Source organism: Pavona decussata, unplaced genomic scaffold, assembly GCF_977016875.1.
Source record: "Pavona decussata unplaced genomic scaffold, jaPavDecu1.1 SCAFFOLD_387, whole genome shotgun sequence".
Lineage (NCBI taxonomy): Eukaryota > Metazoa > Cnidaria > Anthozoa > Scleractinia > Agariciidae > Pavona > Pavona decussata.
Window position 1 is genome coordinate 190,847 of NW_028145759.1, and position 26,402 is coordinate 217,248.

General features: G+C 39.2%; 3 protein-coding genes across 4 annotated transcripts in view; all 3 read right to left on the bottom strand.

The window, feature by feature from the left end:
• LOC146451438 (tetratricopeptide repeat protein 28-like) overlaps nt 1–21,577 on the bottom strand; it is a gene marked incomplete at its 5' end in the record, with an annotated part of 86,179 nt that extends 64,602 nt beyond the window's left edge. Inside the window, 2 exons of the mRNA XM_085099141.1 lie at nt 17,143–18,535; nt 19,221–21,577. Coding sequence (XP_084955267.1) covers nt 18,532–18,535; nt 19,221–21,577 — 2,361 coding nt within the window. The remainder of the gene's footprint in view (nt 1–17,142; nt 18,536–19,220) is intronic.
• LOC146451439 (uncharacterized) overlaps nt 1–23,194 on the bottom strand; it is a 30,008-nt gene extending 6,814 nt beyond the window's left edge. The window contains exons 1-2 of the mRNA XM_085099115.1: nt 22,513–23,194; nt 21,688–22,386 (exon numbers count right to left, since the gene is read on the bottom strand). Coding sequence (XP_084955241.1) covers nt 21,688–22,386; nt 22,513–23,194 — 1,381 coding nt within the window. The remainder of the gene's footprint in view (nt 1–21,687; nt 22,387–22,512) is intronic.
• LOC146451436 (uncharacterized) overlaps nt 1–24,823 on the bottom strand; it is a 136,186-nt gene extending 111,363 nt beyond the window's left edge. Inside the window, exons 1-2 of one of the 2 annotated variants that reach the window (XM_085099119.1) lie at nt 23,454–24,823; nt 62–263 (exon numbers count right to left, since the gene is read on the bottom strand). The gene's annotated coding sequence lies outside the window, so the exon portion shown is untranslated. Of the gene's footprint in view, nt 1–61; nt 264–10,007; nt 10,077–23,453 lie in introns of those variants that run through there. The other variant, XM_085099122.1, reaches the window with a different exon arrangement.
• Nucleotides 24,824–26,402: the final 1,579 nt, after the last annotated feature.

Consider the following 26,402-nt stretch of genomic DNA (forward strand, 5'->3'; position numbering starts at 1 on the left):
TGTTCATGGCGGTCTTAACTAGAAACGGAAAACAGAAGTATTCTGAGGGTCTTCCTTAAACTGGCAAACCAGGGTTGGGCGGTAATCATGTTTTCTAAAAACGGGTAGTAACGATGTTAGTTTTATTAGGGGACAGAAATGAAGGGGTGGTGAGACGGCCACTTGGCTTTGATGGAGAGCGAGACTTGGTCGCTCATGATCAAAAAATGGCAGCCAATGAAGTTCAATCCGTTGAGGCAGAAACTGGGATACGTACAACCGAACTGTACAAAATTAACACTTCCATCTTGTAAGATGAACATTTGTATGTGATGTTGAAGCTATTGGACGGTGTTAAACAAAGGCTATCGATTATTTGTGCCTGAAGCAACACAAGGTATATGCTTGTGTAGGCTAATTCACCAATCGGTTGATGCAGTAAATGGGATAAGTGCAACCGAACGGTACACACTTTACACTTCCATCTTGTAAAATGAACATTTCGATATGATTTTGAGGCTTTTGGTATTAAAGAAAGGGTTTTGATTTTTTTAAATTAATTCGAACTTCTTCAAATTGCGAAGCTTCATGTATTTCATGGGAAAAAGTCGAACATTCGTTTCATGCAATGTGCGAGAGCAGATTGCGTAAACTTCAGACTGAATTGATGAAAGGGAAGCTTAGCTTATGTATCTTTTAAATCTTATTTAGAACTTTTCTGATATTTTTAATTAGAGACGACAGAGGTGGATACTTGATTTGTTATCCTATAGTTGAGCTCGTGACTAAAACAGTTTTGTATAAGCCCAATATATTGCTACGTTTTAGAGAGTAGAGTCTTAAATAAACTTATTTGAAACTAGCCAGGCTATGGGGGAAACCAGTTTAATGGATAGTTGTGTTTATGTGCAGATGGGTGGGACTAAAAGGGTAGGACTTGAACAGATCAGGCTACGTTAGATATTAATTGGACTTCAGTAGCCAGACTGTCAGCTACTTTTCAACACTTTATACAATCTCCTAAATCATGATTTGAAAATTAAAGACTGGCAAACGAAAAGGATGAGTCATTCGTCCCCTTTGACTCTAAATTTGGCAATCCATAATTATCTGTAAGCACTGTGAGATAGCAACCCATCATGCAGTACTGATTTGTTGAGAGATTTGTTATTGTGTTATGGAAGCAGCTAAGAGTACAAAAGTACTAGTAACTATCCAAAACAAAGATGAATTCAAACAAACTGAAACTATGTAGCAAGCCGGCAAAGAATAAGGCTCAAAACACATTCAGTGAAATCAGTGTTGTTGGTACTAACACATCAGGGAGGTAGGCCTCTGGAGAAAACGGGGGTGCAACTACAGTGGCAGGAAACATCCTGCAGTAGGATACCCAAAGTGGCAGGGTTAAAGTGCGAGAAACAAACGTTTTTCCAGCAGAAAAAGAATGAAGAAGCAAGAAAAATAAAGGAAAGGACAGAACCAAAAATAAAAGATGTGGGAAGCAGGAAGTTCTAACTTCTCACCTAATTATACTGATTCCCACACACATTCTTGATGTGGTCAAGGGAAACCTCTCATGAGGATACAACCTTTAAGTTACTATACTACATCTTTTCAAATTACCAAAGCCTTTTGGCTCGGTGTTAGCATGCTACTGTGATGTGGACACTCAGTGAAATACACTGAAGCATATGGCATTAAGACCATTCACTGGAAATCCTTTTATATTTTAGATTCTCTTCGTATCACGAACAATTTTTACAATCGCTGATGTAAAAAGATTATAGATACAGTCCACTCTAGTTATAGCGAACACCATCTGGACAGTGTTTTGGTGTCTGTAAAAGCGATATCCCGCAATAGTGGGGTCCACCCGAGAGGGGTGCCATGCCCAAATGTTTCTCCTTTTGGTAAGCACTATGGATAGCCGCACAAGCAATCCAAGATGGCGTCCTGCAATTTGATTGGATTCCACTACAGATAGACCAAAAAGTCTTCGCAGTTTAATGTGGTATGGGGAGGTAACCGCAACGCTAATTGAACTGTGAGTCAATAAACCATACAACTGTCATTGGACACTTTTAAGTTCCTATTATACCTAAAAGGGTTCACCTTCTTTCGTGGGACAGTTTGACGTCTTTCAAACCCTAGATCGTCTTCGAAAATAAAAATAAATACTACTCGCGGCAAGGCGCCATGTTAAACTGTGTGTCAAGACACCATTCGACTGACATTGGACGCTTCGAAAACATCTAAAAAAAACAACTCAAATCCACAAAACCTGGCTTGCTGGTGAGTTTACGCTTGCTTTGCATGGTACGAGTTTAACTATTTTAATATTTGAGCAAACGGCCTGGAAATTTATCTGAGAACAATTTGATGTTGTCGGTTACTGCACTGCTCATTGACTTTGATGTTGTTGTTTTGAAAGGCCATTTTTTCAATTCACTGAGAAAATCCGTTTTTAAAATGAAGGAAAATTACTTTTCTTTCTGTAACGTTTTTAATTTTAGTCCGTATTTGTGTTCCTTTATTGGTTCTGGCTACTTTTCCTGAAGTTTTCGGGAAATTCAGAACTAGCAAGTTGCAGGATCAAAGATGGCCGCCCATTGACAATCATCATATGACAACGTCATATGATGTAATCACTTCTCGTTGCGGACCTCAAAAGAAACGTACTATCCCTCCTCCAAGTCTCATTGTCATAGCTTTTATACTTCCGAAGTTATGGTGGGGGACGGAATCCGCCTCTTCCCCCCCCCCCCCCCCCCACCACCAATTCGGCCGCCCCAGAAGACAAGCCCAGATAACAAGCCCGGTCTTGATAGGGTTAAAAGAGACTCTGACAGATGCTCTGACAGACCGCTGACAGATGCATCGTCAGCTCAAGAAATTGGCCGTTTCTTATTCTAGGAATGCCCATAAGAAATTTTGTAGTGCTCTAAATGAAGACAATTAAACGGAAAGTTGGCGGGCCAGAGACTATCGCTTGGGCACCCGAGTTTAGGGGTTTCTTACCTTAGAACGTTTGAGTTTCTCGTTATTTTAAGCTTAACTGTTAAACGGCCAGTACAATGATTGTTTTGATACTGCCAAACTTGAAAAAGGAAAGAGTCAAGAAATGAACAGTGAAACTAGAGATTGCATACGCACATATTGATATCACACCGGGGGCATATCTACCTTGACGCATAATAAGCAGGTGCGTACCAAAATTTCCCGTCGTTAATATTATTTTACGGTTCACAACACATAAAAAGGAAAATTCACAACGATAAAGTGTTGTATAATTTCGACACCGGTATTTTCTCGTTTCAGTCCATCACTGTCGCGGAAGCAAGGACCTGGGCCGGTGTGTTTTGTCTCTGTGTCTTTTAATTATATGTTCCAATTTTAAATTGTGCAGTTCCAGAAAAAATCCATATTCATCCCATGGAATGCCATCAGAAATTCTTAAGGGATGGGGGGTCTTAAAAGCCAAAACTTTAGCGCCATATGGGGTGGGGGAGGGGGTGCAAAACAAAAACCTTCCGTGGAGGAGTATTTTTTATTCTAGAACTGCACATTCTAAGACCATGACAAGTTATCCCTGAAAATTCATTAGGCGACAATTAACGAAACTGTCGTTACTTAGATGAGTATCCCCATTGTGAAAAACATTTTATTTTAGTTTGTGGGATGAAACAAAATAATTCGTAGAATAACGAGGATTTTCTCAACCCTCCATCAAAACAAGAATTTCCAAGAGGTTATGTAAACAGTGTTTAAGAGCGATTCAAGCCATACTGACAGCTCGTGTGTATTTATATTTTTCAGGATAAGTTCGTGTCCTTGTCTTTCCAAAGTTATTCATTAATGAAAACAACAAAAAAAGCATGCTGAGTTATTCAACCGGCTGATAATCCCCCATATAACCGCCGCGGATTTCAAGAGCTGAGTAAAATCACTGCGAAAAGTAAATATTCTTGTAAGTTTCCCTCGGTCGCAAACTTCACTTGAAATAATTACTTGAACGTATTTCGTTTCTAAGAAAATCATTTGACGGTTTCGGGTCGATTTCATATGGTGGTAAAAGGTGGGTCTGGCACAACACGTTATTCACAAATTTTAAACGAGCATTTCACGTTCAGAAAAAAAAACCCAGGATGTTTATTTGACACAAAACACAAATTTGCATTGAAAGAAGGATTCTACACACCAGTGCCCAGGATAGTCCAAGAAAACTGCTTTCAGCTCAAAGACTGTGATCAAAGCTAATTGCTTGTATCGACTTAATGGTGAATGGTCGTAAACCTTAGTCTCCGCCTCGCGTCTTTAAGTGGCAAAAGCAGATTTTGGAATGTTAAGACTTGTTGAAACTTATCGTTTCTAAGGGAACAAAACCAGGAATGCAACACACTAAGTTTTTTAGTTGACCTTTAGTTTGTATCAACTCCTGAAATTCTATATCCACGACTACTGATAGCAGCTTTGAGTCTTCGAAGATTATGGGAGTCTATAATGCATCCAACCGGCAATGTGCGTGCACCTTTTTAAGCTGTAAATCTATTTATGGCAATTCGTTGCATTCCAGTTTACGGGTACGTAACGTTTAACATCCAATAATTGAATTGTATGTCAAAAATATCGGTTTTGAAACGAGTTGAGCTCTCAAACGTAAATTTAATCCAGAAGATGTTTCTAACTCGAGAGTTCAATCACGCGTATCAGTGATTGTGAATATGCCGTTAGCAAAATGCATTTAATAAACCGTTAAGAATAATAAAACGCCGACTCATAACCCCTTCGGTAGTTGGAAAATATCTATAAGAAAAACTAAACGGGGAAAAGAGTTTTTCAGACCTAGAAGCAGGCAGAAAAGATATCCATTTGTTAATTATCGACCTAAAATAGCAATTTCAGATATGTCAAAATCTTAAATTCTTGAAACTCAAAAAATGTGTCCCTTTAAGCATTTTCTTTAAGCCTTTCTCCCTTTAAGCATTCCAAGGTCTTGTATTACTAGCCTATTGAAGCATTTTTAGATTGCCTGTTAATTTTGCCGCTTGCTCAGACGTTCTTTTGGCTGGTCACGTAATCTTCGTCACGCAATATCTTTCTCATAGAAAGGAAGGGGTGGGGGGGGGGGGGGGTAGGGGTTAGAGGCCAAACTACCTATATATGCTTAGTTACTGGTGCCGAGGTAATGAAGTATTTACATTTTTCTTGCTTACGGCTTACCAAACAGTCTCATCTGGAAGCTTCAGGGAGCTAAATATACATACGTGCTCCCTTGAGTATGCTCCCTACCCTGGTTCTACCATGTCACGCCAATACTACATGATTTAAAGTGGCTGCCTTTGAGGCAGCATGTTAACGTTTAACATATTATTTTAATTACTTTTACGATTTTGCATAATATGTTATCTCCTTATCTGTCTGATCTTGTTTGTGTCACAACTTCTTTATTTCTCTAGGAGGGAACTTAAGTTTTACAAGCCCCATGGTTTTTATTAGGCTCCTTCGCCACTTCTTTTCTATCTAATTGTACTTTAATCACTGTAACTTTGTAATCATTTGTAACCATTGTAATTATTGTAATGTATTAATCATTGTAACTTAATTGTGTGTGTCAAATAAACTAAATTAAAAAATAAATAAATAAATAGTCTTCACAGTGCCGATCTGAGTGACGGTATCGTAATTACACCCCTCTGTGACACACCTGCAAAGGGCTGGATTTTCTTCAGGAATTTGCCAATCACTCAGCCAGGGCTGACAAAAACCAGTAGGGCGTTTCACGTTGCAACCAGAGGGGGAGGGGGTATTTTTAATGTAATGTTGCATGTTCAGTTTGTCACGCAGTAATTTACCATATGAACACAGCTCATGAGTAGAAACGTGTGATTTTCAATATGTAAATTGTGATAAATTCAAATTTATCGTATTTTTTTTAATTTCGCCATGTGGATGTGGTTTGTGAGTGAGGAAAGCATTATCCTCAACTGGGGGGGTCTTGGGGCATGCTCCCCCTCCGATTTCCTGCGTTTTCTAGAAAGGAAGTTTTCGATAATGTGTTCCTGGGGACCAGATTTTCAATGTATTTTCACTGACACATGCTTCTTCATTCATTTAGCTTTCCCCACAGTTCTCACTTTTCTACAGCATCAAATGGTAATTTCATTGCAAATGTCAAATGGGTTCGCGTAAGTTTTCCTCAGGCTGCCAACCACATCAGGGAAATGGAATTCTACACCAGTGATGAACAAAATTGATCACGGTTATTTTTTTTAGAATCTACCAAGGGCCAGGAAGGATAAAGTGTCCTAGTTGCGGGGAGGGGGGGGGGGGAAACTTTGATACCTTCTGTCAAATAATCCAAGACTCTTGCCGATCATCTTCTATGGTCGCCGCCCCGAGATTATGAAACTCCTTACCACCAACCATGTCAGCCTGTCCACCAGCCTGTCATGTTCGTAATTCAAGTAAAAACACTTTTGTTCTAGTAAGTTTTTCATGAGGCGCTGAATAATTTTTATATTTCTATTTTTCTTGTCATTTGATACAACTTTTGTAAAGTACAGTTGAACATTTAATTGGAAATTGCGCTATATAGGTGTTATTTTAAGTGCTATAATGCAGTTAGTATCAATATTCATATAATAGAAACCACTGATTTGGTTCGCATCTCTTTTATTCTTTTTTGTTGCAAGCTGTTTTATCAACAATTCCAAACCATCATTTTCTTTTGATCCTACACATCCATGATAGCCAGTCCCTCGCAGACGCTCTTTTGGCACGTCACGCAATCTTCCCTCCCCTTTCTTCGGGAGGAAAGATTGCGTGACGAACCAAAAGAGCGTCTGCGATGGAGGCTACATCCAAGGAGGTACTCAAAAAAATTAGGTTATTTTTTATTATAAAAATAGGCTGTCGAATAAAACAAAATTTAAATTGATTTTATGACGGTCACGGTGTTGTACCGAAGACGCAACCCACTTTTCGGCAACAAGCCAAAATAAAAAGTTGGTTACTGTTGAGCCTGTCGCCTTTCTTTCTTACGTTATCAAGTCTGAAGTTCGAGATTTTTCCAGCAGTTTTTGTCATCCAAACACATACTACATCTGTGTTGTTCTCAGCTACTTCAAGAACACTTCAGTACAACAAACATGAAGTGAAAATTAATTATTAAAAGAATATACTAACTTAGTCGGACTGCACTCTTGTTAATGACTGAGCTCTCCGCTCAGGATATAAATAGTCCAGCATTGCGACTCATCATCCAAGGGAACTTCCCTTCTCTGTTCCTTGTGGGATCAAATGAAAGGCCGAAAACAATAAGTGAAAAAAGGGATTTTCCCTACAAAGAAAACACACGCAATCGAGCAAGAGCCGAAAGAATCTGCCATGCCTTGGGTGAAATTTTCTAAAAAAAAACCATGTAGATTAAAATTCAGTGCAACGAGAGTAAAGGAAATTGTGTATTATTTGAACATCGGTTCCTTTTCGCCAGTATTCTGTTACATTACATCACCACTAGTTTCGTTAGGGAAGTGGGATAATTTATATCGGCAGTCTTTTTCAGATTTCCAAATTTCTAATTAATAAAAGGCACGAAAAACTGTGCTGTTCCATACCGGTCCATACCATTTCTGGGCATTTCAACGTTTTCTTATACAAGTATTTGGTAAGTCTTTCAGCCGCTAAAAACCAATTTAAAAAAACTCAAGAATTAAGAATATATTATAATGGAGTTAAAAAGTACCAAATTGCAATAATAGAATAATTTAAGGAAGCTAACTATCAATTTTGAGAAATGACGACCAAACAGCCCTCTGCAGAGAAACACATGAAAGATTTTGATACAACTGCGTTGCTATTTGACGGCAACAATAGAACGGAAATTATAGTTCTATTTAATATTCAAATGGTATAAATAAAGGGCATACAAGAAAACGAAGGCTTAAAATATCGAAACTTACCACGACGCCACTTATTTTGATAAAGCGTCGCCTTACGCAGTCGTCGGAATGTTAACAGTGGTGGCGAAAACAGGACTTTTATTATTGTGGGCACTAAACATTGAGAACTCGAAGCACAAAAAATGCGTTAAACTCAAAGAAAAGAATACCCATTGTTGGCAAATGATGTCATTAAAAGTGGAAAAACGAAACACCTATCGATGGCTCGAAAACGAAGCACCGAAAACTCGAGAAACAAAGCATCCTAGTCTTGCATATTAATCGGCATCCTACAGAATAAGGAATAGTGAGCGGCAGCTTAACTGTGTGTCGTAACTTGAATATAGGGTTGACAAATACTTGACGGACTTTACTTATCATATATAATTTTATTTATTTACAAAGCTTCCACCTTGAAATTATTAAAAAAGGATGACTAAAAATAGAAGAGAGACAAAAAACAGTGGTGACACGTATTCTGAAACCGAAGTACTCAAAGCTGTAATACAAATAGTTTTTTTCTCTTGAAATTCCCGGCGGTTAACGCGAATGACCGAAGGCCCGGTGCGTCAAATGCGTGGATTCTCGCGTGGGAGCGTCACTTGCTTCAGAATTTCGCTTGAAGACTGCATGTGTTCATACGACGGACCAACGCAAAAATACGGTGTGTTTTGCAGTTTGACAAAGCACATATTACATTCGAATACAAAATGAAGTAGCTGAAAAGTCAGCCGTTCATGAAACAGCTCATAATTTAAGTCGATAAAGCTGATAATTAAGTAAAGTGATAATTACATTACTCGATGCTTCATCATAATCAACTTTAATCAAGTGGTTTTGTATATGTCGTGTGAGCAAAAATGAAGGAAAAAGGAAAATCACAGTACTCAAATTTAGAAAAAGCTATTATTTGTTTAAGTGAAAAACCTTGAAACTGAAATTGTGACTTCATGAAGTCAGTATGTTTTACATATTAAGGAAACTTGTGGGGCGAATTTCACGTAAAAACAAACAAACAAAACACAAACACAGAACATCAAATTAAACCTCCTGTGGGCCAACTCGTGAATGCAGATGTGAATAGCCTGGTAACCGTGTTAAAAGTGGTACTCCCATGAAACTAAGCTACAAGAATTCGTGGACGCCATACCGCATTGTGGGAATGCATTATGTACATAATGTTATTTGCTTAACACGTAAAACAATTAAATTACACACGCACTCTGAATCCTTTCGATACGTGATGCAACACAAAGGTGGACGTACACGTTCTCTTGGTGGTTTTACGTGCACGTGGTTGTCAATCGACAAGAAAAAAGCGTCCAGTTTTTCTTCCAAGAACCTCCGTATTTGTTTTTTCCTCGCGCCGTGTTCTTACCGAATGAAACTTGATACATGTGAATGATTTTGGTTGCCAAGCACGTGACTTAAATGTTGCTGTTTTCAGTATGGTAATGTTCCTTTTAACGTTCAAGCGACGGCTTCTGTCAGCGTTTATAACATCGGAAGAAGCTTTCAATCTTGTTAAAGGCTTTATCCAAATGAACGGAAATATGGAAATACGTCAAGCGTTGTGCTGATTGTCGCTGTGCATTAGCAAACTTTCAGTGTTTGATCTTATCGCTCACACTGGACCCCGAATGAAATTTATTGCGAAACTTAAGTTTTAGTTTCCTATTTTACCCTTAGACTTTCACCCACGGAATTGCCTTGAATCTTTAAGTCGTTCCCTTCAAATTTTTAGGTTTTCATGTTTGCATTTGATGTTTGTTGAAACGAGCAGTTCCGCCTATCGAAGTGCAGCCTCTCTCGCAGACGCTCTTTTGGCTTTTGATTAAATTCCGATTAAATTTATATAAAGTTTACAGCTTATCGAGCGAGCGAGTGACATTCAGCCCACAGCGATAATTCGTTCATTGTGCAAGCGCATTCACGAGTTAAAAAGGAAAGCAAACATTCTTAACCCCTGAAACTACGAAGTCAGGATATATGCGCACCTTGGGAATAAACCAGTTATACCGCTGTGACGCTAAGGTGATATATACAAAACGTACAACACAACAAGCTTTCGAAATTATTTGTACTTACCTCGATACCTCCCGCACTTAACAAATCGTCACAATCGGGAATGAGCGGAATACACACAGTAGCGGAATAAACAAGTTTCTGCAGTAGCAGCTAACGATCGAAAACAAAAGTACTTTAAACTTGAAAAGAAACACCAAAAGCTCGAAAACGAAGCGGCTGAGACTCGAAAATAAAACGTTAATTGGTTTATTCGGGTTGTTGAACTGATATCAAATCAGATTAAATGCACTCAGATGAATTAAGGCCTGGTCCTAAATTACTGTCTTGGAAAATTTAGTGTGTGTGTGTGTGTGTGTTGTCTAGCTTTGTTAACATTTACACAACATAAAAAAAACCTAGCATCAGCTTGATGGCAATAACTTATTGAAAGGTCATCTGTTGTCACGTGGTTTTTAACGGTTTTTAAAATCAACTGAAATCTTTAGAGCAAAATGGGAACAGTTTTTATTCCTTCCTGCAGGCTCCCACCTGGATCACATAAGCTTTATACTGTCAAGAATATTACTTACATAATTCTCACGCTTGGCAACTTTTTTAATAACTTATATTAAAGGTACAAAAACATCAGTGATGTTTTTAGGGACTGTAACATCGTTTACTTTTAGAACTAACGAAAAATTTAATAATTTCTAAGCACCGAAGTTTTACTTTTGCCGTTCTTACCTGTATGGTACTAGTAAAGAAAAATAACTATCAAAATAAACTTTTCCAACTTTCGGTCGAACGTTTTCCAGCATTTTCTGGTCGCACCGAGTTACGATATTAGCGTGAAGGCCTTAGAAGATAAACTTGGCCCCTGACTTTTTGGTCGAAATAACTAAAGACCCGTGTCTAAATTTACTGGAGTAGTTTTAGGTATTGATAATTGGGTATTTTAGTTGAACGCTGAGATTTCGATCCGTGTCCGATAACCACTAATGCTTTAAGACTTATTCGTTTTAAAGTTTACGAATTTTATTTTTAAGTATGAGTGCTTCGTTTTTAATTCGCGCTCTTTTCTTTGATTTTTTAACATTGCCGATGATACGTTTTCGAGTTTTTTTTCTTTCCAAGTTCCCCTGTGCTTCATTTTCCTGATTTAGGTTTATTTAGTTTTGGGTGCCTCGATGCCTCCTTTGCGAATTCTTGGTCAATGTTGCTTTTTCGACCATAGCATGCTTCGCTTTCCAACGGTTCCGTGGTTCGACTTCGAGTCAATTCTTATTCAGTCAAGTTTGGAGTGCTTCGATTTTCAATTTAAAGGTAATTTTTTGAAGATTTCTGTACGCACAATACAAATTCTTTTCAACATTAATAAATAGACTCTGGTCAAGACGAATTATTTTAACAAGAGAAGATCACGTGAACATGCAAAGCACATGATGTCTCGTAACACTAAACAATCTAAAGGCTATAGTGCACTTGATACTTGAGATTGATTTAGCCCGTTTTGGGTGCCTCGATGTTCTTTACGAATTTTGATCAATGATGCTTTTACCAGCTTTGGATCGGCTTGGTTTTCTAGTTTTCTTCGCTTTCGTGCCCCGAGGTTCGACTTCCAATTAATAATTATTTTCAAGTTTGGAGTACTTACTACGTTTTGAGGTTTTTGTAGCTGCGCAGTAAAATTCCTTTTCAACATTACACTGGTAAAGTAGAATTATCCTAACTTGAGACGATCACGTGAACATACAGAGCGCGTGTTGTCTCCTTACACCAAAAACCCTAACGGCCAAATAGAGTGCACGTGATACTTCCATGATGCAGACTATAACGAGCATATACATGCACGTCAATTACATATAGGTTACACAAAACAGACTGGGAATAAAAAGAAGCGAAAAAAAATAAGGAGGTCTAAACCTAGTTATCTCTGTAGTCTTAAGTGGTATCAGGTAGGGGTATTCGTGGCGTGATGGGCAACCTTTGTCATGTAGGGGTAGTAACGGTGCGGGGATAGCTAGCCATTATTGGTCTGTAATTCCGTTGCATACCTCGCGAGTGTAGCGCGGGTGGGGGGAGGGGAAAAGTCAAGTAGGCCTATGATTTGTTCAATTCATACTTTATTATGGCTGAGGGTGGCTTGTATAAAAGATAAAGCACTTTATTATAAAATATCCTCACGTCATGAATTCTCAGCAAGTAATTGTGATCTAATTTGAAGTTATAACGGACTGTAGAATACAATCCCGTACTATTGGACTGATTGCCCAGATAAGTCAGTCTCAAGTCAAGTTTTACTGGAATCCGAAGTTTAGGATCTTGTTTTTCTTGCCGCAAAACTCATGAGCCACGGCCTCCCCGTCAATGGTCATGTCCTTCAGTTGTACACGCGTGCATTCCGGAGCAAAATTAAGAGCCGAGAGTCGTTCTGTCTTCACGGTTTCCCGCAGATATATTTTGACTCTACGCATCGTGCTAAAAGTGCGCTCAGGAGTTGCAGTTGACACAAGCATCGTGAAAAGGATCCTGACGATAGTGTTAACGTTTCGATAAAGAGTTGGATTTATGCAGTCGAGGGTATCAGCCAGAGTTGCTGGTCATTCTCTAGTTGAATGCAGCCACGGTTTTTCCACCGCATCACCTCGTTATTGTACTCTCTCTTGTTGGTTAGATTGTTCGAGTACTCCGCATACATCTTATCTTGGACGTCGTTGGTTAATCTCTGTAGTTTTGTTGAGAGAAGACACTGGCCAAGGAAGCGATCCTCCTGTGATACGAAACTGTCGTTCGCTTCTTGAATGAGATGATCAATAAGAGGGAGATACGCAGCTCTTTGCCAGTAGGTTTGTGGCTGCGACATTCACCCCGTGTCGCTACCTTCCATTTGTTCTTGGAATGCATGGCTCAATTTTAAACTCAGCTGCAATCATTCTGTTTCCCCCGCTCTTACAAATCCTTCCAAACCGACGAATCGTCTCTGTCAGTTTTCATGTCAGTATTCATGTCAGTATTCATTTATCACGACTCTTGCCTCTTGGGTTGCCTTGAGGAGATCTACGTTCTTTCCTTGCAAGATAGTTGACAAGGCAAGTGTGTTGGAAAGGACATGCCCTGCTGCATATAAAGCAATAATAAGATCAAACGGCTTAATAGAGCATACGTAGCCCCGTCATCCTGGGACAAGATCTCGAGCGCCTGAACTAGGACTTGGAACGCTGCACGAAAGGTATATAAAGCATCAGCCCAAGTCGCCCATCTTCTCTCGCAGAAAGTTCGTAGCTTTGCACGTCTATCCATCTCTTCTCTGACTTGGGCATTCTCAGGGCCCCGATTGTTCAAAGAGCGGGTAACCAGAGGATAAATCGCTATCCGGTGGATAAAATGTTCTCCAAGCAATACATTTTATCCGCTGGATAGCGAGTTATCCGCTGGATAAAGTTACATGCCCTTTGAACAACTAAGACCTGATCGAGAGACTCCTGTAAGGCCAGCAGTCGCTTTGCTGTAAAGTCAAACGCAAAACGCTATGGTTATAACAGTGCTTGACAAATGTGGTTAACATAATTCTTTTTTTTGTCTAAAATTTACCTCTCTCTACGTTTTTTTAACAAAATCACCCAAGAAACTAGTTCCTCAACTAGTTCTATTAAATTTAAATATTCGCATAATAAATGTACAACGAAACGTTTGTAAGCCCGAGCTTACTGGCTTAAAGGGAGCTACGCCCCTGACTGGTTACAAGAGGCGTCTCCAAGAGTCTTTATGGTCTCAGTGTACTGTGTCGTGACAAGAAAAGTTTTGAGGTGCTGCCAGTTTGGGTGACCATGGTACACGCTCCTTGTACTATTTAAAGTACTTAAGGACGGTGCCTACGAATACCGAAGTATTTTTGTGTGGTTTATGAATTTGCGGGGAAAGCAGATCTTAGCAAGGGCTATTGAAATCCAAAAAGAAAATTGGAGGTAACCATGAATTTTTTTTTTTAGATATAATTAAGCAACAATTATTCTAAAAAAAAAACAGTAAAATACAAAGCAATGTATGGCGTTTTTTTCTTTTGTTTTTTTAACTAAAGCTTTATTATCTCTGAAAAATGCGTGGTTACCACCAATTTTCTTTGGGGACACCAAGAGCACTCGCTGCGTTCTGCTTTCTCCGCATAGATTTAAACCGTGCAAAAATATCCCTGTATTATTGAGCACTACCCATAGTAAACCCCAGTATCTCGAAATGTGCAGAACGTATGTGCAGTCGAACCAATCAAGTTTTCAGAGCGCTCTCTCTTCTCTTACGTCTACAAACGAGATTTGTGTATCAGTCGGTATGACATGTGATAATCTAGAGCAAGTGGCATGTAAAGTTTGAAAAGTCGTTCTTTCAGTCGTATTTTGCTAGTCTTGTGCCGTGTACCACGATCTGAGGGTTTCTGTTTAAAACGGAACCAACCTTTCAGAACGGTGTTTTGACACAAAACGCATATTAACTGATCTTGCAGGTATGGTACTCTTTAGGGAGTGGTCATTATTTATGGAGAGGGGGGCTAGCAAATGGAAGGGGGGGGGGCAAGCGAAGTTTACTCCCCTATTTAGGGGGGGTCAGGAAGGTTTTAGTTTGGATCTGGGGAAGAGGGGTGGGGGGGGGGAGGACAAAAGAGGTAAAAGTTGATATCATTAATTTTTTTTTTTTTTTTCAATTCTCCTAGAACCGCATGACATTTAATGTACGGTACCACAGTATATCAAACCATAAGATACAACAATGCTTAAGAGTATTTTAAAATGTAATCTCACACCAATAATTTACACAGCAAATGGGTTCCATTCAACGGATTTGCTTGTTAGATATTTTTGGATTTCACTGGCTGCACCAACAGATAGGCCGCCCTCAGAAATAAGTTGATCTAGGTCTTTCACTAGAACGGTAAGGTGAAGGCTGTCAGTGTCTTGCAGGCAGATTATGTCATCTGACGGTGGCAATATAACTTCTTCTGCACTTTCCCCAGTCAAGGACTCCACAGCTGCAGGTTGGCACAGTCTTTTTCTGTTTTCTTTCCTTTGTTTTACCTTTCTCTTGGCCTTTTTCCGCCTTCCACTCACTCCACTTTTTTTTTTTGAGTGTCTGCCACAGTTGCACAAAAACCCTCTTTAGCTGCCTTGTGGTATTTTCCAGACTAGTGATTACACTCTGTATCTCTTCAACCTGTACATTAACATACGTAATAGTTTCTTCCCAAATACAACTTTTCTTCTTTGGCCCATCTTTTTAATATACCAGAGGTAGTAAAAAGCTCTTCCATGCGGGCCATCATTTTCTCTTTTTCCTTTTCCAACAACGCTTTAAGGTTACCTTATACCTTCAGAGGTGTCTCGCGTCCAAGCGATGTAGGGCGGCCGGTTTAAATTGTAGATACCTACACCCTTGTATCAAATTAAAGCTTATAGAACTGGCTATCCAACTAAACCAAAAATTTTGAAATAAAATGAATTGCCGAATTTTTAGCGCTGTTTTCTCGAATCAATATTTTTCACTCGGAGATGCCCTTTCAAAGAGCTAAAATTCAAAGGGAATTTGTTCGTTTGCCTTCAAATTTGGACAGCAGGTAGTTTAACATATAAACAACAAATGTCTTTCGATATATTTTTTCTCCGAGAGCGATTTTTGTACGATCACTCCACATTTTTTTCATCCTATTTCGAAAATGTTCTATAACCGCTTTCATTGCGATTGAATATGGCAAAACACAGACACGTTTCTTAGCGCTGCGGGTCCGGAAACTAAGCAGGAAATTAAATTAGCGAAAAACAAAATTCGCTTTGACTTGTAGTTTTAAAAAGGTGATTCGGACGCTCGAATTTAGAGGTCGTAAAAAATTCGAAAATTCATTTAATTTCAAAATTATTGGTATAGTTTGATAGCCAGCTCCATGAGCTTTAATTTTATATAGGAGTTTAGGTATCTACAGTTTAAACTGTACGCCCTACATCGCTTGGACGCGAGACACCTCAGAAGGTATAGGGTAACCTTAAGGTCTTCAAATTCTTTTATGCCTCGCTATAAATGCATCATTTGGGGAAGGAGGGGGGGGGGGGGGCAAGAAGAGTTACCCTTCATCATTGAGAGGGGTACAAAAAGTTCCAAACGTCCCGTTTCCCCATTTGCCAGCCCTCCCCCCCCCCCCCCCCTTCCCTCCCCATAAATAATGAACACTCCCTTACACACTCTGCAGGATATCTAACCGCATGCAAAACACAAGGTGACAAAGAAAAGGGACTAATTTTGAGCTTGGTCCAAGTTAAACCAGTCATAATGAACGACTTACTGTTGCCAGCAATTGAGGCTCTGCAAAAATTCCCCTTAACTTTATGCTCAAAAATAAAATTCTATCAATATATTAATCCCACCTTACTCTGATTGATGTTGTCACCAAAGATAGTCAGCTCAAGAAAATCTTGGCTGTGGTCTGTAAGACAAAACGGCAGTTGATTCTTGCCTTTATATTATTAACCGAGGGAGGGGTGGCTAATACTTGTCCGGCGACAAAAGGTTCAAAGGTAGACTCGGTGCCCCAGACTTCTTTTGATTGATCCTTGTTTCCAGTGAACAGCCTGGTTACAAGGCCTGAGCGTATAAAACTTTGTAAGCTATTCTATGACCGTGATGATTGGGGCAAGGCCTGCTTATAGTGTCAAGGGCGGGGACCGGTGCTCCGAGGGATTTATCCCTTTCCCCCATCCCCGGCATCCGTGTTCTGTATTTTCAAGTGTATTAAATACATCCAGTCGGTTAATCAGTCAATAACTACTTTTTTATTTGCCTACTATACCTTACATTTGATAAGCAGCACATGAGATTCTACCTCATTCAGCAAAATCATAGTAAGTTGGTTTTCTGGCAGCCGTACAATTGACAAATTCTATTATGAAATAAACCTATCAAACAACCTCTTCTCTTAGCTGCAGAAAGTTTCATCAGTAAATCCAAATTTAAAAACACTATTTAAGATATTCTTATAAAAGGACTATGAACGCGTTTGTTTGGGCATTTTCTCTAATAAACTTTTGCACGCAGAGTCGCCAAAAATATTTATAAATATTTACATTTTAACATCCGTATAGGTCATTAAAATGCGCTTTTTTGCTTACTTTACAGCAGCTGTTTGAAAACAACCTATTACTTTCTTTAGCTCAAGTACAAGCTTCTCATCATGAAACACTGGGTATTTCCTCCGGTCGCACCCAGGACGATTCCGGCTAAGGTCTACAGTGTGAGCATTTAAATGAAAACGTCTTAACAGTATTTTATCTAGTGTGAGTTGTCAGTTTAAATATCCATTAAAAATAGACACAGTGACACGCAGTTGGTAGTTAAAGGACAAAGGTTAAAAAAAACTTATTGTTTTCGACGATAAACATTTGGTGACGGCCAACATTTGCTTCATGTAAACTTTCCGGACTAGCACTAAAGAGGGTTTTTAAGAAAACAGCATAACAGAGAACGATAATGAGACAACTTGACATTTATACAAAATGCTTTTGTGCTCCCTGTTTCTGATAGTGGAGCCAGACATCCTTTCTTTTTAAAAAGCTCAGAAAAACGTAAGCAATCTACTGTAAAATCTACACGAATCTGTTTCCTTATTTAAATAAAAACTGTATTATTCAATATTTACCAAAAAATCTTAGTCAGAAAGAACGTTAAAATGTACTAACGACAAACTGAATATAGATCAGTCCGAGGCAACTCTACTCTGAAGGTCACTGCTCCAACGTTGGAATTCCAAAGGATCATCAAATCAAACTTAACACCTGAGCAAAAGATACTTTTTTGTGCTTCCTCGATTTGATATTGACAGGTGACATCCTTTCGTTTCACTGAAAAAAAAAGAACGGCTAAAAATAACCTATCGACTAACACTGAAAATCTACACTAATTATTCCTCTTTGGAAAATGAAAACTGTAAAACTCGATATGTACAAACTAAATATTCATCGACGTTTTACGTAAAATTACAAATCAACACACGACAAACTGTTGGAAATATAAAAAGGAGCAGCAAAACTTAGAAGGATGAGAATCTCTTTTGTTTTTGCATGATTGACGATTAACAAACACATTTATTCGTGAAAGTTTGAAAAACCAATGTCTCTACCTTATTTGCACCTTCTTAGACAGAAAAACAACAACTTTGACTGTTTAAAGTTTGAGAACTCTAAGTGGTGACGGTACCAAATTACAACCCCATTTTAGACCCCTAAAAGGGTAGGACAATTACCCATTTTGATTAACTATATAGGGTTCCCCTTCCAGGAGAATTTCGTAACAGCACTAAACTCATTACGTGATTATAAATAGTATGTTCTTGAATCTAAAGTGACGGTTATCAATTTCATGCTGGCCAAGCTAAAGCTGCTTGTTGACAAGCTCAGATAACTTTCCAACCAGACAATAAAGTTAAATTCTAAGTAATAGGAGTCTCAGACTGATAGTTATTGCCTTCAGTTCAAGTGATTGAGCGTTCAAAGTCCTCTTTGGTTTACTGTTGAATGTACTGATGTCCTCTCGCCAAGTTCCAACTTGTCAGGTATTCCTCGGTCAAGATAAGTCACCTGCAAATGATAAACGTAATTGGTTTTAGGGCCAGTGTTACAAGCTGCTTTTTTGGACATAATCCTAGGAATTGCCCATAACTAACAAAAGGGGAAGGCATAACGATTAAAGGGATCAGGTTGTTTGTAAACGAATCATGAGTTGGTATGTTAGCAACAGTACAAATATGTCCATTAGTCGACATTCAGGTTTACACAAATCAATACTACTTGTACATGAAAGCATAGAATCTAGCAAACAGCTTAACAACAGTCTGTTCTACCATCACGTGATCAGAGAAGTCAACAACCGGACTGAATACCATGAAGTTTATCTCCGGGGTCTCCCACATGCATTATTCAACACAAAATGAATTTCCTAAAATCTCTGGAAAAGGCTTATTAGGAATATTTAGAACTCATGTTCTTTTGTTACCTATTCCGTTGCTGGAATAAGCTAAATAAGTATGTTATTCTTTTTATTTTGCTCTCAAAAGCAGAATGAACGGAAAAATTGCGTTATTTTCTCAATTGCCGTTATTCCTATGATATTCATTATCGGAATACGAATAGTCCAATAACAATGCATCTTTAGTCTCCTGTTACAGAGTCATAAGCGTTTCCAACAGAATGGGAAAGCTTTCTTAAACAATGCATTCAGCACCCGCCGGTAATAATATAATTCAATAGTAAAACTAACCTTTACTTTCCGAAATCAAACGTCACATTATCTCCAATCAGCATGAATGGCGCCCAGTCCCTCACATCAGAATAGCCGTTACTTCTCATCCACTTCATGGCCTGGTGAAGAGACTCACTGGCACTTTCCCCACGAACAAGGTGCTCATAGAAACGACTCATCAGTTCCTTTGTTGCTTCGTCTGGTATGGCCCATAGGGCCACCAACACTGAGCGTGCACCGGATCCTAGGAAAGCTCGAGCGATTCCAACAACTCCCTCCGCTTTAACATGCCCTCGTGCGCTGTGACAGCAGCTGAGTACTACAAGTTTTGCACGCAGCTGAACTCGTGAAATGTCAGCCATTGTCAACAGGTAGTCTTTCTCGGTCGCAGTACCCGGCTCCATTAAGTTTTCAGGAGCAAGAGCAATTTCTCCTCTTTCGGCATCACCATGAGCAGCAAAATGAATCAGACTTACAGAGTGTATATTCTGAAGTGCAGCTTCCTTAGTTGCTTCCTTCCCTAACAAAGGCTCAGCTCCGATCAGTTTTCCGATCATCTCCGCTTCCTCTTTGGCAGATGGCAAACGGGAAAGTTCCCCAAAGCATCCCTTGTAATACACGTCCCTAACGTCTGGATCACCCACTATCAGTGCTCCGGTCTGACTGTGATAATCTGCTGGAGTGTTCTGAATGAGCCCAAGAGTCGTCAAAGAAGGAACAATGCGGATCCTGTAAGCCTCTGATAAGTAATTTCCTTTTGCATCCATTAAAGCTGCAAATGGAACTTTGTACACGACGCGATCGGGAACAATCACAAGTTCAGGTTTGTTAATAAAGTCAGCCACAGGAGCGATGATCATTTTGTAACGCTCGGCTAAGGTGGGAAGGGGTTCCAGGTTTTCCTCTTCTTCCTCCTCTACTGGGCGGTAAACTGTCAAGCTTCCTTCCTCCGCTGGTTCTCGTGTTGAGTGGCTGGCTTTCAAAAGCGACAATGATCGATCTTCGCACTGCTCTTGAGAAAGAACATTCAACCTTCTAAAGCTTTCCTCACTAAAAACCTGATCAGCATTTCTCTCCAATCCCTTGTGAACAAAACATTCGTTGACGTCTATTTTACGAAAATGTATTGGTTTGTTTCCCTCAAGGACCCCCAAAAATATAAATTGACCAAGATATGAAATGTATAAACAACTACAGTTACTTTCTTTCTCCAGGATCCTTTCAAGATAAGCCCATGACTGCGGATTAACTGATATGTGTTGTTGAGCAGAATGCTGAACTGAGATTAAGTCTGCCAGAGCTCTTGCTCGTGCAAGTTCTAGAACACAAACTGCATCTTTTTCATTTCCACTATCACAAAGCAGTGCGCTGAGTAAATGATAGGGATGACTACGGTGTTCTAAAAGCGATATCTTAAATTGGTCATTACGTCCGAGAAAACTTCGCATTTTCTCGCACTTGTTAACGCTTGCAAAGAGATTTGCAAAGATTTGATCTTGTAAACCTACATTTCCTTCTAAAATGACGTCGTATGCAAGTTGAAGGTGCCACACTGCCTCTGCACTTATGTCACCAATCTCTCTGCTCATGTCAAGTGCCATTTCATGATACTGTTTAGCCTCAGGATGTTTACCAAGAGAACGAAACAAAGTTCCAAGGTTTCCAAAAGATACAGCTTCTCCATTTTTGTCGCGAATTTCTTTTCTTATTGCAAGTGATTTCCTTTGGTATTCTTCTGCTTTTCCATATTCACCAAGAGATTGAAAGACACTTCCTAGGTTTCCATAACACGCGGCCTCTTTTTTTTTGTTGCCAAGTTGACTTTGTTTTGCAAGTGCGTTATTTAGATATTCTTCAGCCTTTGCATATTCACCACGGGAATAAAACACAGTTCCAAGGTTTCCATAACATGCAGCTTCCCCTTCTCTGTCGCCAATTTCTTTTCTTATTGCAAGTGCTTTCCTTTGGTATTCTTCAGCTTTTCCATATTCACCAAGAGATTGAGAGAGACCTGCCAGGTTTCCATAACACGTGGCCTCTCCGTGTTTTTGGCCAATTTCTTTTCTTATTGCGAGTGCTTTCCTTTCGTATTCTTCAGCCTTTGCATATTCACCACGGGAATGATACACAGTTCCCAGGTTTCCGTAACATGCAGCTTCACCTTCTCTGTCGCCAATTTCTTTTGTTATTGCAAGTGCTTTCCTTTGGAATTCTTCACTTTTTCCATGTTCACCAAGAGATTGAAACACGCTTCCCAGGTTTCCATAACACAAGGCCTCTCCTTTTATGCTGCCTAGTTGTCTTCGTACTGCAAGTGCGTTGTTAAGATATTCTTCAGCCTTTACATATTCACCACGGGAATGATACACAATTCCCAGGTTTCAATAACATGCAGCTTCCCCAAGTCTGTCACCAATTTCTTTTCTCATCGTCAGTGCTTCCCTTTGGAATTCTTCAGCTTTGCCATATTCCCCAAGAGATTGAAAGACACTTCCCAGGTTTCCATAACACGCGGCCTCTCCGTTTTTGTCGCCAATTTCTTTTCTTATTGCAAGTGCTTTCCTTTGGTACTCTTCAGCCTTTGCATATTCATCACGCGAATGATACACAGTTCCCAGGTTTCCATAACATACAGCTTCACCTTGTCTGTCGCCAATTTCTTTTGTTATTGCAAGTGCTTTCCTTTGGTATTCTTCAGCCTTTGCATATTCACCACGGTAATGGTACACAGTTCCTAGGTTTCCATAACTTGCAGCTTCTCCTTCTCTTTTGCCAATTTCTTTTCTTATTGTAACCGCTTTCCTTTGGCATTCTTCAGCTTTTACATATTCCCCAAGACATTGAAAGACAATTCCCAGGTTTCCATAACACGTGGCCTCTCCGTTTTTGTCGCCAATTTCTTTATTTATTGCAAGTGCTTTCCTTTGGTACTCTTCAGCCTTTGCATATTCATCACGGGAATGATACACAGTTCCCAGGTTTCCATAACATGCAGCTTCCCCAATTCTGTCGCCAATTTCTTTTCTTATTGTAAGTGCTTTCCGTTGGTATTCTTCAGCCTTTGGATATTCAGCACGGAAATGATACACAGTTCCCAGGTTTCCGTAACATGCAGCTTCCCCTTGTCTGTCACCAATTTCTTTTCTTATTGTAAGTGACTTCCTTTCGAATTCCTCAGCTTTTCCATATTCTCCAAGAGATTGAAAGACAATTCCCAGGTTTCCATAACACGTGGCCTCTCCGTTTTTGTCGCCAATTTCTTTATTTATTGCAAGTGCTTTCCTTTGGTACTCTTCAGCCTTTGCATATTCATCACGGGAATGATACACAGCTCCCAGGTTTCCATAACATGCAGCTTCCCCAAGTCTGTCGCCAATTTCTTTTCTTATTGTAAGTGCTTTCCTTTGGAATTCTTCAGCTTTGCCATTTTCCCCAAGAGATCTAAAGACACTTCCCAGGTTTCCATAACACGTGGCCTCTCCGTTTTTGTCGCCAGTTTCTTTTCTTATTGCAAGTGCTTTCCTTTGGTATTCTTCTGCCTTTGCATATTCACCCCAGCAATGATACACAGTTCCTAGGTCTCCATAACACAGAGCTTCTTCCCTCCTGTCGCCTGTTTCTATCATGATGCTCAGTGCTTTCTTATAAAGCCCTTTAGCTTCTTTGTATTTGCTCTGAAGTTGATATAATTCTGCCAGTTGAATGGTTATTTTGCCTTCTTGGGCTCTTAAGCCAAAGCCACATAAAAAGCTCAGAAGTCTTCTACCGCAGTTTATTGCACTTGTGTGATCGTTAAGAAGGCCATACGCCCGAAACATTATAGCGTATATGCCTGAGTAGAGAAATTCGACCGCTTGCTCCTGGGCCGTGTTGTTTAGAAGAATCAAACATTCCTGACACAACTCAGTAGCTTGTAGAACTCGTCTTGTGTTAAGAAGAAAACTGGCAACTAGTGTACCAATACAGATAATCCAGAGAATTTCCTCTGTGTTGTTCATGGCGGTCTTAACTAGAAACAGAAAACAGAAGTATCCTGGAGGTTTTCCTTATATACTGGCAAACCAGTGTGGGGCGGTAATCATGTTTTCTAAAAGCGGGTAGGAACGATGTTAGTTTTACTAGGGTGCAGAACTGAAGGGGTGGTGAGACGGCCACTTTGCTTTGGTGGAGAGGGAGACTGAGTCGCTCATGTTCAAATAATGGCAGCCATGAAGTTCAATCAGTTGAGGCAGAAATTGGGATTTTGTTAAAACTGACCTGTAAAAAATTTACACTTCCATCTTGTAAGATGAACATTTGTATGTGACTTTGAAGCTATAGGTGTTAAACAAAGGGTTCCGATTTGTGCCTGAAGCCACACAAGGTATATGCTTGTGTGGGCTAATTCATCAATCGGTTGATGCAGTTAATGGTATAAGTGCAACCAAAGGGTACACTCTTTACACTTCCATCTTGTAAAATGAACATTTCGATATGATTTTGAAGCTATAGGTATTAAAGAAGGGGTTTTAATTTGTGAAGAAACAACAATTTTTTGTTTCAAATTAATTCGAACTTCTTCAAATTGCAAAGCTCTGTATATTTAAAAGGAAAAAGTCGAATTTTCTTTTTATGCGATGCAAACGAAACTGAAACTATGTAGCAAGCCAACAACGAATAAGGCTCAAAACACAAAGAGTGAAAATCAGTGTTGTTGGCACTAACGCATCAGGGAGGTAGACCTCAAGAGAAAATGGGGGTACAACTACAGTGGCAGGAAAATCCTGAACTGGGATGCCCATAGTGGCAGTCATTTGGTGTCCGTAACAGCAGGATTCCGCAATAGTGGGGTAAGATGAAATTGACTTGATTTCCACTTGTAAAATGTCACAATCATCAACGTTACGAGCCAAAGAGGAAGGAATATCAACGTATGAGTCTACAAGAAGGTGAAAGTCTGTCAAGAAAATCAAAGTGGAAAAACCAACTAAAATACCACGAAAGTAATGCAACTATACAGTACAGCGGAAGAACTTTGACGATTGGAATGAACACCTTCTGGACTTCGTGGAATGACCTAATATATTCTTCTTCTGTTTGTCGATGAAAAAAACAAAACAAAAAGAAGAACATAAATATGCCATTCAGTACGTCCAAGATGTCCGTTGTAACGAGAGTAAAATAATAAAACCGTTTAGTTTGAGACCACAATTCCGCATTTCAAACGGTAGTTACATGTACTTATTTCTTTGTAACTCTAGGTCGAAGATTTAGCTCCTGTCCTGTGCGGGGTGTCGGAAAGACTAGAGTTGACTGTATAGGCTGTCCTTATACTAGGTGAGTGAGGCAAAATCTCTTTGTTAATGACCGTCCCATCGTTACTCATTGGTTTTCGATCAAGAAGAGGGAATGAATGAATTATAAAAAACATCGATCACTTTGGTTATTTATCTCGCTTAATTACGTGGAATTCCTCTCGCCGGGGTGAACCGCTCACAAAATAATTAACTTCGTACTTTTACCACAAAATCTGTTAAGATGATCATGAGAGTTTTTATTATACCTAAAAAGGGTTCACCTTCTCTTCTAGGGACAGTTTGATGCCTTTCAAACCCTAGATCGTCTTCGAAAATAAAAAAAAATTCTACTAGCGGCAAGGCACCATGTTTTTAACTCGTGAATGCGCGCATACGTAATAAATGAGTTATGGCGATAGCTGACTGTGCGCTTGGTTGGCCGTTCGGTTCTGTCGTTAACTTTCGGGCGTGCGCAGTCAATGAGTTTTAAATTCAATTAGTGGAAAAAACACGCGAACATTTTATGTTCACGGCACATCAGGTGATTCTTATTTAATATGTAGAGAATAATTTGACGATCATTTAGTGCAAGAATGGAAATTTTTCGTTAAATCTGAGCAAAGTTACATGTTTTTTCAGTTTTTTCAGAAAGGCCGGGGTCGTCAACTCAATCAGTGAAAAAAAAAAAAAAACGTAAAATTTTTTTCACGACGCATCAGAATTCTCTAATCCATTCTGTAGAGAATAATTTGTCAATCATTTTAGTGTAAGAATGGAGATCTGAGCAAAGTTGTCGGTTTTTTCGTTTTTTTTTTCCACGAAATGCGGTGTCTTTTAAGAATTGAAAATAATTTAATTTACAAATAATGGAATTAAAAAATAATTTAATTTAAAAGTAATTGTCGGCATGGACTTTGAATAAACAAGACCCTTTTTAGAGCTTTTACCTTCAGCACTGGTGGCCTTATTCATTGTTGGCCTCACCGATTTTTTTAACCTATCCTCCCTTCGCGATTGAACTAACTGAATCGTTTTAGTCAGAAAGAATGCGTGAGAAAGCGGAAAGTGCCATGTCACGCATCAGTGACGTCGTAAACAAAATTATGCAAATTTCTGGTGAAATGAACACTTTAAGATCTTTTCAGCTTTCATTGAGGTTTCAAAGGGAAAAAATGTTTCATTTTCGCAATTTACAACTGGTAATTTATGGGAAAGCAAAAGAAAGCGGTCGATAAATAATTCTTATTTAGGAAGAGCTTGTCATATTTCATTATTTTTACTTGAGGATTGCGTGGACTGAACTCCAAAGGAAAAATTTCACGCATTTATGTCGGGCATGAAATGTAATGCGATACTTTGTTGAACAGATTTCCCTTTGTGAGATCGGCTTGAAAAACACAAATCTACCTGGAAGTTAAAAAAAAGTATGCCCTACAGTAATTTTGTAATTTTAATTTCCAAAAAAACTTCACTTGCCCATCGGGCAAGTGATGGTCAGAATCCACTTACCCGATCGCAAAATCCAGTAGCCCCGGACTATAGGACACGAATTTGCATGACGTAGCTGCACATGGCGTGCCTCTATGAACTTTGAATAAAAAAACAAGTGATTTTTTAATCGGCGCATCAGAATAATCGGCTTATTCAATCTGTAGAGAAAAATTTGACAATGATTTTTATAGTACAAGAATGGTTATTTTTCGTTACATAATCGGGCAAAGACATAATTTCTTTTAGCTTTCAAGGAAGTTTCCGTAGCCGTCTAAATTTCAATTACTGATGTGTCACCCGCATTCACGAGTTGGCTCACAGGAGCCTTTGATATATTTTTTTTTTTTTGTAACTTATTTCTCTTTTTGATGATCTCATCTCAGTCAAACCCTGCATCAAAGGTCACTCAAGAGCCGAGAGCTGTTTCACCACTTATTCT